General features: G+C 42.7%; 1 protein-coding gene across 2 annotated transcripts in view; it reads right to left on the bottom strand.

Moving 5' to 3' along the window:
• Positions 1 to 994: 994 nt before the first annotated feature.
• The window catches only part of LOC138896996 (uncharacterized), a 36,007-nt gene continuing 22,554 nt past the window's right edge, over positions 995 to 14,447 (bottom strand). The window contains exon 2 of one of the 2 annotated variants that reach the window (XM_070182945.1): positions 995 to 8,314. In XM_070182945.1, coding sequence (XP_070039046.1) covers positions 5,175 to 6,335 — 1,161 coding nt within the window. In that variant the 5' untranslated portion in view covers positions 6,336 to 8,314 and the 3' untranslated portion in view covers positions 995 to 5,174. Of the gene's footprint in view, positions 8,315 to 9,184; positions 9,905 to 14,447 lie in introns of those variants that run through there. The other variant, XR_011410710.1, reaches the window with a different exon arrangement.

Here is a 14,447-nt window from a genome sequence, read left to right as displayed (position 1 = left end):
GCACCGACTTAAAAACTGATGTGGAAGGCACTGATGCTGAAGGACCTGAAGAAAGAGGAGGAGGCATAGCTGCTGCACTATCAGAAGGATCTGCTGAAGTAGATGGCATGTCAACTGTCCTAGCAGCTACCCCGACAGGCTCATCAGACTGGCCTACAGTAGTAGAGGGCTGACCCTTCTTTTTTGGGTTTCCACCATCCATCAACGAATACCATGAGAAAGGCTTCTTCGCCTTCACCTTAGTGTCAAAATCCCTTGGTTCCACCCCCACATCTGTGAGGTACTCAGTGATAGTGTTGGGATACGGGTAGGAGGTGTCACCTTGCCTGGGAACCAAGGACATATTGACCGACATCACGACACCCACATTGATTGGGTACCCGGCCATGATTGAGGCGACTAGTACTGCTCGTGGGATTGGTAGATTTGTTTCATTCCGGCATGGGTCTATTCTGCTACACACAAACGTCTGCCATCCTTTTGCCTCAAAATTCTGGGTGTTCCGCTGAATTGGAATCCTTGTTGTGATCCACGGTGGTGGTGGTCTCGGAGCTACCATAAGCTCAGCTAGCCATGGGAGAGCTGCATCTCCCATAGCTAGCTTTTCCAAGTATTGCACTGGCTCCACATCCTCCAACCTTAGGTATGTGTTCAGGGTGGTTTAGTCAAACCTCATTTTTGTCACTTTTGTCCCCTTCTTGATGTGTGCCAAATTGGCATAAAATTCCCGGACCAAGTGCTCTTTAACATCCACTACACTTTGAGTGAACCATGTCCACCTTTTTCTTTCCTGAAATTGTCTTAACACATTTGGGTTGTATCTATCCAGATCTTTTAACACAAACTATCGCTTAAGAGTGAGCGATCTCTGCGACCACCACTCTCGGAACTTGTTGAATGCAGTCAGGCTCATAAACCTATCTTCCCAAACTTCCTTCTTTTTTGACCTCTCCAGTCCTGCAACTCTGGTATCACCCCCCCCCCCCCCCCGACCATCATTTGAGATCTCATCCACCTCCACTATAGTAGCTGGTGTGTCGGGAGCATGTGTAGCTAAAGGCTCTGAAGCCTGATTGTTCCCTTCCGACCCCTCAGAAGTACTCTTAGAAAAGGTAGGATCATTTCTCAGTCGGTATCTGTCCTGGGGAAGATGTGACTGTGATTGCACAACAGACTGCCTTTGCATTGAGTCACCCTCTGATGCTTTCCTAGACGGGGCATATGAACTTGATTTAGAGGGCTCCAGCTATATACCTCGGCCTGCTATTTCCTTCTTACTGATCACTTTTTGGAGGGAGAGGGGTAAGGTGAATTTGCCTCTGCCTTTGGAAGGTTCACCCCTCCCTTTTGATGTATCACCACGACCACGTGATCTAACCATATTCTACACAAAATAGCAGTAAGAGTCAGTTCTAGTTAAGTGCAGGTAAGCAGAAAATTTGCAGAACAAAATATGTTGCAGGTTGGGGAAGTGCAGACCACATATTTTTTAGTGTAGCCGCAGATAGGGTTGTGCGTACCGCACAATTTGAAAGTGCGGCCACAGTGATGATTCTGCGGTCCGCACAATTTTAAGTGCGGTCCGCATAATTTTTGGTGCGACGGCACATTGAAAATTCAAAAATGACAACTCTCTGATCTGCGGCCACATACACTTTTCTACTGCCGCAATTGATTTTCTGTGGACCGCACAATTTCAAGTGCGGTCCACACAATCATTCTACACCAAATGCCTTAGCCTACTGATCTGCGAACCGCACAATTCAAAAATTTATCGGGCAGATTCTAGGGTTTCTACTCTTTCGCACAATTTGGACATGGTAGTAACAATTAAAGTATATCAATCAAATACCCATCCCCCATATAGCAACTAGGAGTTTACCCAACACAAATTATAGTCCACATGGTTATGAATTTGACAATTGGAAATAACTAAACAAATTATCAACTAAATTAAGAAAGTTAAAAAATTCTAAGGATGATTTGAATATACCAGTGATGAAGTGGTGTTGAGGAGAAATCAAAGATGATGATTTATGAGGAGAATGAGTGCTTCTGTTGAGTGCAATATTTGTGCCTTTGTTTTGATTCTCCGAGAGTGTAAAGTTGTAATAGTAAAGTGAAGGATACTATTTATACTTAACGGATTGGCCAAAATTTCAAGAGATGAGTGTGGCCGCAGAATTCTTTCTGCGGTCCGCACTCTTTTACCTGATGGGCATTTACCCTTTGTTGATCTGTGGTCAGCAGAATTCCTTGTGCGACCGCAGATTCTGGTGAGGACCGCAGATTTCCTTGTGCGGTCGTACAATGGCCATTTCTCTGACAAACAAACTTCAGAGAGTGTGCAATGTTTCATCTCAAGTTGTGCGGTCCGCACAAGACTTGTGCGGTCTGTACAATACATGTGCGGTCCGCACTTTTTCCATGATTAGTCAATTTTTCTGAGCACAATCCCTATAAAGCACAATCATTCCTGAAACACACTTCAAAACCAGTTAGCACAAAAGAAACCCTATCTAAAGAAGAAGAAAAAGAACAAGAAAAAGAAACATGGGTTGCCTCCCAAGAAGCGCCTGATTTAACGTCGCGGCATGACGCAGATTACATCACTTCAAATAAATCACTGCCACCATGTGGCCATCATAAGCTTGTCCCAAATAATGCTTCACTCGGTGACCATTGTCTCGGAATACCTCATCAGTTATATTCTTCAAGTCCAATGCACCAAAAGATATCACACCCATAATTTCAAAGGGATCACTCCATTTGGATTTCAACTTTCCGGGAAACCTCTTCAATTGTGAGTTGAACAACAAAACAAGATCACCCACCTCGAATTCCATGTTTCAGATGTATTTGTCATGAAGTTACTTCGATCTTTCTTTGTACAAGGACTAACATGCATATGCATGGTACCAGAATTTATCTAATTCATTCAAATGTGCAACCCACAAGGTGGAAGCTGCATCCCAATCAAAATTTAACTTCTTTAAAGCCCACATGGACTTGTGCTCAAGTTCCACTAGAAGATGACAAACTTTGCCAAACACTAAATGGTATGGAGACATCCCGATAGGAGTTTTGAAAGCAGTCCGATAAGCCCATAGTGCATCATCAAGCTTCTTTGACCAATCCGTCCGATTAGCATTCACTGTTTTGGATAAAATACTCTTTATCTCCCGGTTGGAGACTTCCACTTGACCACTTGCTTGAGGGTGATAGTGAGTCGTAACTTTATGAGTGACACCATACTTGCTAAGCAAGGTGTCAAAAGCTTTGTTACAAAAATGCAACCCCACGTCGCTTATGATAGCCCGCGGAGTACCAAACCTTGTGAAAATGTTATTCTTCAAAAATGCCACCACACTTCTTGCTTCATTGTTGGGTAGAGCAACGGCCTCAACCCTTTTTGACACATAATAAACAGATACCAAGAAGTAGGTATTTCCACAAGAACTCACAAAGGGGCCTATGAAGTCAATACCCCACACATCAAAAATATCAATCTCCAAAATAGTGGTGAGGGGCATTTCATTTTTCTTTGAGATTCCACCGGCCCTTTGACATTCATCTTAACGCTTGACGAGATCACTTGCATCCTTGTAAAGAGTGGGCCAATAGAAACCGTAACTTAACACTTTGGCCGCCGTTCGTGCTCCACCATGGTGATCACCATATGGAGAAGAATGACAAGCCCCAAGAATTTTACATTGTTCATCCTCCGGTACACATCTTCTAATCACTCCATCCGTACAAATCTGGAAAAGGCGTTTCATCCCAATAATAGTCTTGACAATCCTGTTTGAGCTTCTTCCTTTGGTTTGAAGAGAACTCATCCAGGATAATACCACTCACAAGAAAATTTGCTAGATCCGCGAACCATGGCACCTCTTTCATTGAAATGGCTAAGAGTTGCTCATCGGGGAAGGAGTCATTGATTTCAAGGCCATCATGCAGCCTCCCCTCCAGCTCCAAGCGAGACAAGTGGTCAGCCACTTGGTTTTCACTTCTTTTTCGGTCTTGGATGTCTATGTCATACTCTTGCAACAAAAGCACCCATCTCATCAACCAGGCTTTGGAATATTTCTTTCTCACAAGGTAACAAAGTGCCGCATGATCCGTGTAGACAATCACTTTTACACCCATCAAGTACGGGCGGAACTTCTCAATAGCAAACACAATGGCAAGGAGCTCTTTTTCTGTCACAGTGTAATTGACTTGGGCATCATTCATTGTCTTACTATAATAGTATACCGTATGAAAGATGTTATTGATACGTTGTCCCAAAACTGCTCCAACCGCCCCATCACTAGCATCACACATGAGCTCAAAAGGAATGCTCCAATTCGGGACGGTGATAATGGGAGTAATTGTCAACTTGAACTTGAACAATTCTAATGCTCTCATGCAATCATCATTGAAGTAAAATTTAGCATCTTTCTCCAAAAGCTTGTACAAGGGATTCACCACCTTGGAAAAATCCTTTATGAAACGCTGGTAGGACCCCGCATGACCCAAGAAACTTCTTACGCCCTTCACGGATTTTGGAGGTGGAAGTTTAGAAATCACCTCTATTTTCGCCTTGTCAACCTCTATTCCCTTCTTCGAAATTTTGTCGCCAAGGACAATACCCTCCTCGACCATGAAATAGAATTTCTCCCAATACAACATTAAGTTCGTTTCTTCACACTTTGCCAAAATCTTATCCAAATTTTCCAAGCAATCATCAAAGGAACCCCGACTACCGAAAAGTCATCCATGAAGACTTCAAGGTAGTCCTCTACCATATCCATAAAGATCGCCATCATACACCATTGAAAAGTTATCGGTGCATTGCATAAGCCAAATGGCATCCGCTTGAAAGCAAACGTTCCATAGGGACAAGTGAAGGTTATTTTCTCTTGATATTTCGGGGCAATAAGGATTTGATTGTAGCATGAACATCCATCTAGAAAGCAATAGAACTCCCGGCCGGCCAACCTATCAAGCATTTGGTCAAGAAAGGGTAATGGGAAATGGTCTTTCCTTGTGATTTTGTTTAGCTTCAGATAGTCCATACACACTCTCCACCTGGTCATCGTTCTTGTTGGAATCAACTTATTCTTATCATTGGTGACCACAGCTATGCCCCCTTATTCGGAACGCATTGCACCGGATAAGTCCACGAACTGTTAGAAGTAGGGGTATACAACCCTGACATCCAATAACTTTATGATCTCCTTTTTGACCATCTCTTGCATTGCTTCATTGAGTCTCCTTTGATGTTCAATGGAGGGTTTTGCATCTTCCACCAAATTAATCTTGTGCATGCAAAATGCGCGACTTATTCCCCGAATATCCGCCAAAGTCCACCCAATAACTTTCTTCCTCTTGTGAAGCACCGCCAATATAGAGTCAACCTGCACGTTAGTCAAACAAGAGGAAAGAATAACCGGTAAAGTAGAACAAGGGCCAAGGAATTCATACCTGAGATGTGGAAGCAATGGCTTCAACTCCAAGATAGGAGGCTCTTTAATTAAAGGCTTTGTAGGAGGAGTTTTCCTATTTTCGAGATCCAAGGAAAGTTTCTGTGGTGCATAATCGTATGACCCATTCCCTTGCAAATAATTTACACATTTCATGAAGTCATCCATTTCCTCATCATCAAAATTTAACAAAACGGCCTCCAACATGTCACCCACATTAATCGTGGCACTTGTATCATCAATAATCACATCGGTCACCAAGTCCACGAACAAACACACTTCATTGCTACTCAGTTGCCTCATAGATTTGCACACGTGGAACATCGCCTTTTCATCACCCACCCGGAAAGTGAGTTCACCGACTTGCACATCAACGAGAGCCTTTACCGTAGCAAGGAAAGGTCTAACAAGAATATTCGGTACCTCATAGTCCACTTCACAATCAAGAATCACAAAATCCGCCGGGAGAATGAACTTGTCAATCCGAATCAATACATCCTCAATCACCCCCAACGGTCTCTTCATTGTACGGTCGGTCATTTGTAATCTCATATATGTGGGTCTTGGTTGCCCAATTTCCAATGTTTTGAAAATCGAAAAGGGCATCAAGTTGATAATCGCCCCAAGGTCACAGAGAGCTTTTACAAATTCGGCACTTCTAATGGTACAAGAAATTGTGAAAACACCGGGATCTTCCAACTTTGGAGACATCGAATGCACAATTGCACTCACTTGGTGAGTGACTTTGATAGTTTCAAAATTCATCGATCTCTTCTTTATCACCAAGTCTTTCATAAACTTAGCATATCCGGACATTTTCTCCAAAGCTTCAACTAATGGCACATTTATAGAGAGACTCTTCATCATATCAATGAACTTCTTGAATTGATTCTCGCCATTTTTGCTTGGCAAGCCTTTAAGGATAGGGAGGATGTGGCTTAGGCAATGGTGTCTTAGTTTTTTGCACTACCATTTCTGGTATGTCAATCATATGATCCCTAGACGGGTTCACATCCTCTTGAGTCTCTTCCACCGTGTTATCAATATCAATCCGCTCTTCATCTTTTGCTTGTACCATATTGTTCGGGATCTCCTCTTCCTTTACCACTTGCTCATCGTCGACAAGTTGCGTTTGGCTTGAGGTAGGTGCATTCCCACCTTTTCCACTTCTTGTAGCAACGGCTATGGCATGCCTCGTAGTGTTCCCACCCTTCGGGTTCACTACCGTATCACTTGGTAGTGCCCCTTTAGGATGCGAATTTAAAGCTTGAGATATTTGACCCATTTGCACTTCTAAGTTACAGATTGATGTGTTGTGTGAAGGAAGTTGGGCATCAAAATCGACATTCTTTCTCCATCATTTGCTTGAACATGTTCTCAATACAACCTATTTCATTGTTGGAGGAATTAGGACCATGAGAAGGATAAGGAGGTGGGTTGCTGGTTGTTGGTACATCGGGGGCCTTTGAAAACCCGACCCCCGATTTCCTTGGTTGTAGTTCAACGCGCCTTGGTTTTTGCCTCCCAATTTCCCTGATGATTATTGTTTTGCCAGTTCCCTTGGTTATAGATTCTACTCCAATTGCCTTGATTGTTTCCACTATTCCAATTGCCTTAATTGCTAGAATTCCAATTGCCTTGATTGTTTCCACTATTCCAATTGCCTTAATTGCTAGAATTCCAATTGCCTTGATTATTCAAAGGTCTCCATTGTTTTTTACTAGGGCCTTGGTGGTTGTTTATTTTCCCTTGAAAGTTGTTCACATATTGAACCTCTTCATCTTGATCATTGTAAGAATCGCCTTGATCAAACCCACTATCATCTTGCACAAAATTGTCCATTCTTTGTTGCACTTGTGAACTTCTTGGTCTTGTTTTGTTTACCATCATATTGACTCCCTCCATAGCATTGACTTGCCTCGGGTTTTGCACTTGTTGAATTTGAGCCTTTTCCAATTGTTTCATGGTGGTTGTCAACTCGGCTATTGCTTGCCCATGGTCATGTAACTCTTTATTAAGAAGAATCACATTTGGATCACCTTGTGGAACATTGGCTCTAGATTGCCACGCCGATGAAGTATCCGCCATTTCATCCAAAATCTCACATGCCTCCGCGTAAGGCGTAGTCATGAAGTTCCCACCGGCAAGTTGATTCACTACACATTGGTTGGTAGTATTTATCCCCCGATAAAAAGTTTGTTGAATCATGTTTTCCGTCATATCATTGTTGGGGCACTCTTTCACCATTGTCCTATATCTTTCCCATATCTCGTGTAGTGATTCATTAGGATCTTGCTTGAATGCTAAAATTTCGTCCCGAAGAATAGCCATGTGCCCGGAAGAAAAGTACTTTGAAATAAATTTCTCCGTAATTTCATCCCACGTACGAATGAAATGATTTCGCAAACGTTACAACCAATATAAAGCTTTCCTTCGTAGAGAGAAGGGAAAAAACCTTAGCCTCAAAGCATCCTCTGAGATATTTGTTTGTTTGCTTCCCCAACATGTATCAACGAACCCCTTCAAATGTTTATATGCATTTTGACCCGATGCACCAGTGAAGAACCCTCGTTGCTTGAGCAAAGTGAGCATCACATTGGTTATTTGAAAGTTGCCCACCCTAATACGGGGTGGGACTATAGTACTTGCATACCCTTCATTCGGTAACACCAGGTATGGAGCCGCTCGTGGTGGAGGTGGGGGTGGAACGGGCACATTGTCTTGAGGCAGTCGGCCTGATCTATTGGCTTGAGGTTCAAGAGGGACTTCATCCATTGCATCATCATCATCAACGTCCACATCCCCCACAACTATGTTTCAAAACTCGTTGTTTGCCATCAATGCACCTACAATACTCACATATTAGTAACAAGGAAGGAAAAGGAGATAATTCACATACAAAACCAAATATATAGCAAAATCCGTTATTATTCTCCCCGGCAACGGCGCCAAAACTTGATCTCATCCAACCCACACCTCTATTTGGGGTTGTGAAACGGTCGAAGCAATAATAGTACCCAAAAAGGAGTCGGGGTCGATTTTCTACAGGGAGCTATGAATGGGGCTTAAGAGTATATATTCGAGTGAATGAGCTTGAATTATCTCGGATTACACTTTCGCAAAAGTTGGTTTGTTTTTAAATCTATTTTAAACTAAGAATTAAAACTAGAAAATTATAGTTGTTTGTTTTTCAAATGGTAAAAAGGCCTAGGGCTATTACCTTCACCTAGGTGTTCTCTTAATGGGTTGTAATTCATAAAGCTTTATCTTGGTCGGGGTGTATTATAGCTATCAAAACTCAAGTACCCACTCAATACCTCTCGGTCAGAGAGTGATTTTGCCCAATTTGGCTTTCTCAAGTCCAAATGGGTGTTGAACAAAGCAGTTGATAATAAGCTCAAGTTGGGTTGTACTATCTCTAGGTTCAACCCTTTAATTAAGTTTATCAATCTCTCGATTGACCCAATTTCTTACTAGCCAAGTTTTCCTAGACTAAGTCTCCTTTTCTCAAGTAGAGACCAAGTCAATTAGGCGTGAAATAATATTTGCAACCATTAAATCTTCAAATAAAAGCAAGAACTAGGCTAGATAATCAACAACCAACCATAAACAAGCAATAAATAAAGCACCCATTAAGTTCACACCCTAGGACTGGGTCACAACCCTAGTAAAAATCTAGCTACTCATGCTTAAATTAGGAGATGAAGAAGAAGAAGTGATAATTAAACCCATATTAAAGATTAAAATAATAAAACTAATATTCAAAAAGCTCACAATGGCAAAAATAACTAAAAGAAGCAAAATAAATGGCTATTGATGTCAAAAGGTACGTAAGTTAACCTAAAAAGGTGAAACTATTCTATTTATACAGTGCTGGAATTTTCGGACAAAATTGCCCTTTTCGGAGGTTCTGTGGCCGCACAATTCCATGTGCGGTCCGCACTCTACTTCAGTCTTGACAGGATTTAAATCTACGGCCGCACAATTCTAAACCGCGGCCGTATCTCTCATATTCTGTAGTCCGCACTTTTCTGGGTACGACTGCACAGGGTTCTTCTGCGGACCGCACATTTCTGAGTGCAGCCGTACAGGATTCTTCTATGGACCGCACATTTCTGAGTGCGGTCGCACAGGGCTCTTCTGCGGACCGCACATTTCTGAGTGTGACCGCGTAGCTGACTTCTGCAGCCACACAATAATTGTGATGTCCGCACTTCCTTTGAGCTTGGAATGAGAACTCTCTGAACTTCTGATCTTGCTTAACTTCTACGACCGCACATTTCATGTACGGACCGCACTTTGCATTTGGACTCTGATAAACTTTCTTTCGCAATCTTCGGTCCGTACTTTGTGCTTTTGTGCCGATTTTGTCCTTGAGTTCAGATCACTCCTTCTTGAGTTGGATTTCATCTTAATGGCTCATTTTCCAATTACACCTGTAATTAAACATATTTCATTAGTTTTCGGGTATTCAATTAAACACTTTCGGACTAAAAGCAAAGTAAAAAGGTGCGAATCAGTAATCAAAATCCCCACTCATCACTCGTCATGTCCGTTACTTATTTTTTGGTATTTTAGGGCCATAAAAATTAAATTCTACCCTATTCCCAAATTTTCGTGTGCTATAGCCCACGCCTCCTGCATTGGCCCGGGCGCCCGGACCCGAATCACCTAAAAAATTTCTGCCCCATCATAAATGACCTAAGTAATAACAGTCACTATTTCTCCCTTCTGTTACTCATGTTTTAGTGTTTTAAGGCCATAGAACTGGAATTCCTCCCGACTCCCATATTTTCGTGTGCTATATAGCCTACGCCTCCTACATGGACCTGAGAGTCCTAATCTGAATCACCTAAAAAGTATTTGGTTCATTGTAAACGATCTAAGGAACAGTAGCCACCGCCTCAAATTGCCTAAAATTTTGTCGTTCCATAAAAAATAATCTAAGCAACAATAGTCACCGCCTCTTCGTGTGTGTTACTCATTTTTGGAGTTTTAAGGCTATAAAACTAAATATTCCACTCGATTCCTAGATGTTCGTGTGCTATAGACCATGCCTCTTATGTGGGCCCTAACGCCCAGACCCGGATTGCATAAAAAAAATTTGACCCATGAAAAAAAACCTAAGGAACAATAGTCACCGACTTTCCCTACCCGTTACTCATTTTTGTGTATTTTAGGGCCATAAAAATTAAATTCCGCCCTATTCTCAAATTTTTGTGTGCTACGCCTCCTGCATGGGCCCGGGCGCCAGGACCCGAATCGCAAAATATTTTGCCGGTCCATCATGAATGACTTAAGTAACAACAATCACTGTTTTGCGCTGTCCGTTACTCATATTTTAGCATTTTAAGGCCATAAAACTGGAATTTTTCCCGATTTCCAGATTTTCGTGAGCTATAACCCACGCCTCCTGCATGGGCCCAGGTGCCCGGACCTGGATCACGTAAAAATAATTCGGCCCGTAAAAAATAACCTAAGGAACAATAGTCATTGTCTCACCATGACCGTTACTCTTTTTTGCGTTTTAGGGCCATTAAATTAAAATTCCTCCCGATTCCAAACATTTCGTATGCTATAGCCCATAACTCCTTCATGGGACCGAGCACCCGAATTCGTATCGCCTAAAATTTTGCCGACCCCTCAAAAACAACCTAAGAAACAATAGTCACCTCCTCGCCATGACTGTTACTCGGATTTTGGTATTTTATGTCCATAAAACTAGATTGGCGAACGATGGCCAGATTTTCGTATGTTATATGCTATAGCCCACTCCTCCTTCATGGGCCCGGGCGCCTGGACCCCGATCGCCTAAAATTTTGATGGCCCCTCAAAAACGACAATAGGAACAATAGTCACCACCTCACTATGACTGTCACTCTGTTTTGGCGTTTTAGGGCCATAAAATTGGAATTCCACCTGATTCCCAAATTTTCATGTGCTATAGCCCACGCCTCTGCTTGGGCCCGACATCCAGACTCGGAGCTCCTAAAATTATGTCGACCCATCAAAAATGACCTAAGAAACAATAGTCACAGCCTCGCCATGTCCGTTACTCATTTTTTGGTATTTTAGGGCCTTAAAATTGGATTATAGATTTTCGTATGCTATACCCCACACCTCCCGCAAGGGCCCAGGCGCCCGGACCTAGATTGCCTAAAATTTGGTCGGCCATTTAAAAATGACTAAGGAACAATAGTCACCACCTCGCCATGACCGTTACTCATTTTTAGAATTTTAGGACCATAAAACTGAAATTTCTCTAGATTCATAGATTTTCGTGAGTTATAGCCACACCTCCTGCATGGGCCCAGACGCCCGGATCCGAATCTCCTAAAATTTTGCCGTCCCATCAAAAAGGATCTAAGAAACAATAGTCTCCACCTCGCCATGATGGTCATATGCATGGGCTCAAGTGCCCGGACCCGGATCGCCAAAAATTTTGTCGACCTATAAAAAATAACCTAAGCAACAATAGTTACCGTCTCGTCGTGACCGTTACTTGTTTTTTGGAGTTTTAAGGCTATAAAATATGTATTCCGGTCGATTTCAATTTTTTGTGTGCTATAGCCTACGCCTTCTGCATGGGCTACCACGCCTGGACCCGGATCGCTTTAAATTATTTCAGCCCATCAAAAAGAACTAAGGAACAATAGTCATCGCCTCGCCATGACCGTTACTTTAGGTCTGGGCACCCGAGCGCCCACACCTGGATCGCCTAAAATTTTGTTGACCCATTAAAAATTACCTAAGGAATAATAGTCACTGTCTCACCATGATCGTTACTCATTTTTGTACGTTTTAGGGTCATACAATTGAAATTCCGTCTGATTCCCAAAATTTTGTATGCACCGGGCACCCGAACCCGTTTCGCCTAAAATTTTGCCGGCCCCTAAAAAACGACCTAAGGAACAATAGTCACTGCCTCGCCATGACCGTTATTCGATTTTTGGTATTTTTTTGCCATAAAACTCGCATGGCGGCCAATGGCTTGATTTTCCTATATTATAACCCACGCATCCTGCATCGGCCCGGGTGCCCCACCTAGATCACCTAAAATTTTATCGGCCCATCAATAACGACCTAAGGAACAATAGTCATCACCGCACCATGACCGTTACTCATTTCTTGGCATTTTAGGGCCATAAAACTTGATTGGCCACCGGTGGCCAGGTTTTCGTATGCTATAGACCACTCCTTCTATGTTGGCCTAGGCGCTTGTACCCGGATTGCCTAAACTTTTGTCGTCCCATCAATAACGACCTAAGGAACAATAGTCACTGCCTCGCCATAACTGTTACTCGTTTTTTGTGTTTTTGGGCCATAAAATTGTAATTTTGCCTAATTCCCAAATTTTCGTATGATATAGCCCAAAGCTCCTTCATGGGCACGGGCCCACAGACCCTGATCGTCTAAAATTTTGTCGGCCCCTCCAAAACGACCTTAGTAACAATAGTCACCACCTCACCATGACAGCTACTCTGTTTTGGCGTTTTAGGGCCTTAAAACTGGAATTCCACCCGATTCCCAAATTTTCGTGTGATATAGCACACGCCTCTGCATGGGCCCTGGCGTCCGGACCCGGAGCTCCCAAAATTATGTCGACCCATCAATAATGACCTAAGAAATAATAGTCACTGCCTCGCCATGACCGTTACTCATATTTTGGCATTTTAGGACCATAAAAGTGGATCCTAGATTCTCGTATGCTATACCCCACGCCTCCAACAAGGGCCCGGGTGCCCAGACCCGGATCTCTTAAAATTTTATTTGCCAATTAAAAATGACCTAAGGAATAATAGTCATCGCCTCACCATGACCGTTACTCGTTTTTAGAATTTTAGGGCCATAAAATTGAAATTTCTCCTGATTCGCATATTATCGTGTGCTATAACCCATATGTCTTGTATGGGCCTGGGCGCCCGGACCTAGATCGCCTAAAATTTTGATGGCCCATCAAAAAGGACCTGAGAAATAATAGTCTCCGCCTCGCCATGACTATTACTCATATTTTGGCATTTTAGGGCCATAAAACTGGAATTCTGCCCGATTCTCAGATTTTCGTGTGCTATACCACGTCTCATGCATGGGCTCGAGCGCCGGACCCGGATAGCCTAACATTTTGTTGACCCATAACGAATAACCTAAGAAACAATAGTCACTGTATCGTTGTGACCGTTACTTGGTTTTTGGAGTTTTAAGGCTATAAAAATTGAATTTCGCCTGATTCCCAAATTTTCGTGTGTTGTAGCCTACGCCTCGTGCATGGGCCCTGATGCCTGGACCCAGATCGCTTAAAACTATTTCGGCCCATCAAAAAATAACTAAGGAACAATATTCACCGCCTCTCCATGACCGTTACTCATTTTTTGGTATTTTAGGGCCATAAAATTGAATTTCGCCCTATTCCTAAATTTTCGTATAGCACACAACTCTTGCATGGGCTCGGGCGCCCGAACTCGAATCGCCTAAATTTTGCCAGCCTATCATAAATTACCTAAGTAACAATAGTCACAATTTCGCCCTGTTCGTTACTCATTTTTGGCGTTTTAAGGCCAGAAAATAGGAATTCCTCCTGATTCTCAGATTTTTGTGTGTTATAGCCCACACCTCCCGTATGGGCCCAAGCACAAAGATACGGATCGCCTAAAATTTTTCTAACCCATAAGAAATTACCTAAGGAACAATAGTCACCACCTCGCCATGACCGTTACTCATCTTTTGACATTTTAGAGCCATAAATTTAAAATTCTGCCCAATTCTCAGATTTTCGTTTGCTATAGCCCACACAACCTACATGGGCCTGAGAGCCCAGACCCGGATCGCCTAAAATTTTGTCGGCCCATAAACAATAGTCTTTGCCTCGCCATGACAATTACTCATTTTTTGGTAATTTAGGGGCATAAAACTGAAATTTCGCATGATTCCCATATATTTGGTGCTATAGCCCACGCCTCCCGGAAGGGCACGGGCACCGGG

This window comes from Nicotiana tomentosiformis, chromosome 8, assembly GCF_000390325.3.
Source record: "Nicotiana tomentosiformis chromosome 8, ASM39032v3, whole genome shotgun sequence".
NCBI lineage: Eukaryota > Viridiplantae > Streptophyta > Magnoliopsida > Solanales > Solanaceae > Nicotiana > Nicotiana tomentosiformis.
Note: the sequence above shows the minus strand (reverse complement) of the source record. Positions and strands in the feature narration are given on the sequence as shown.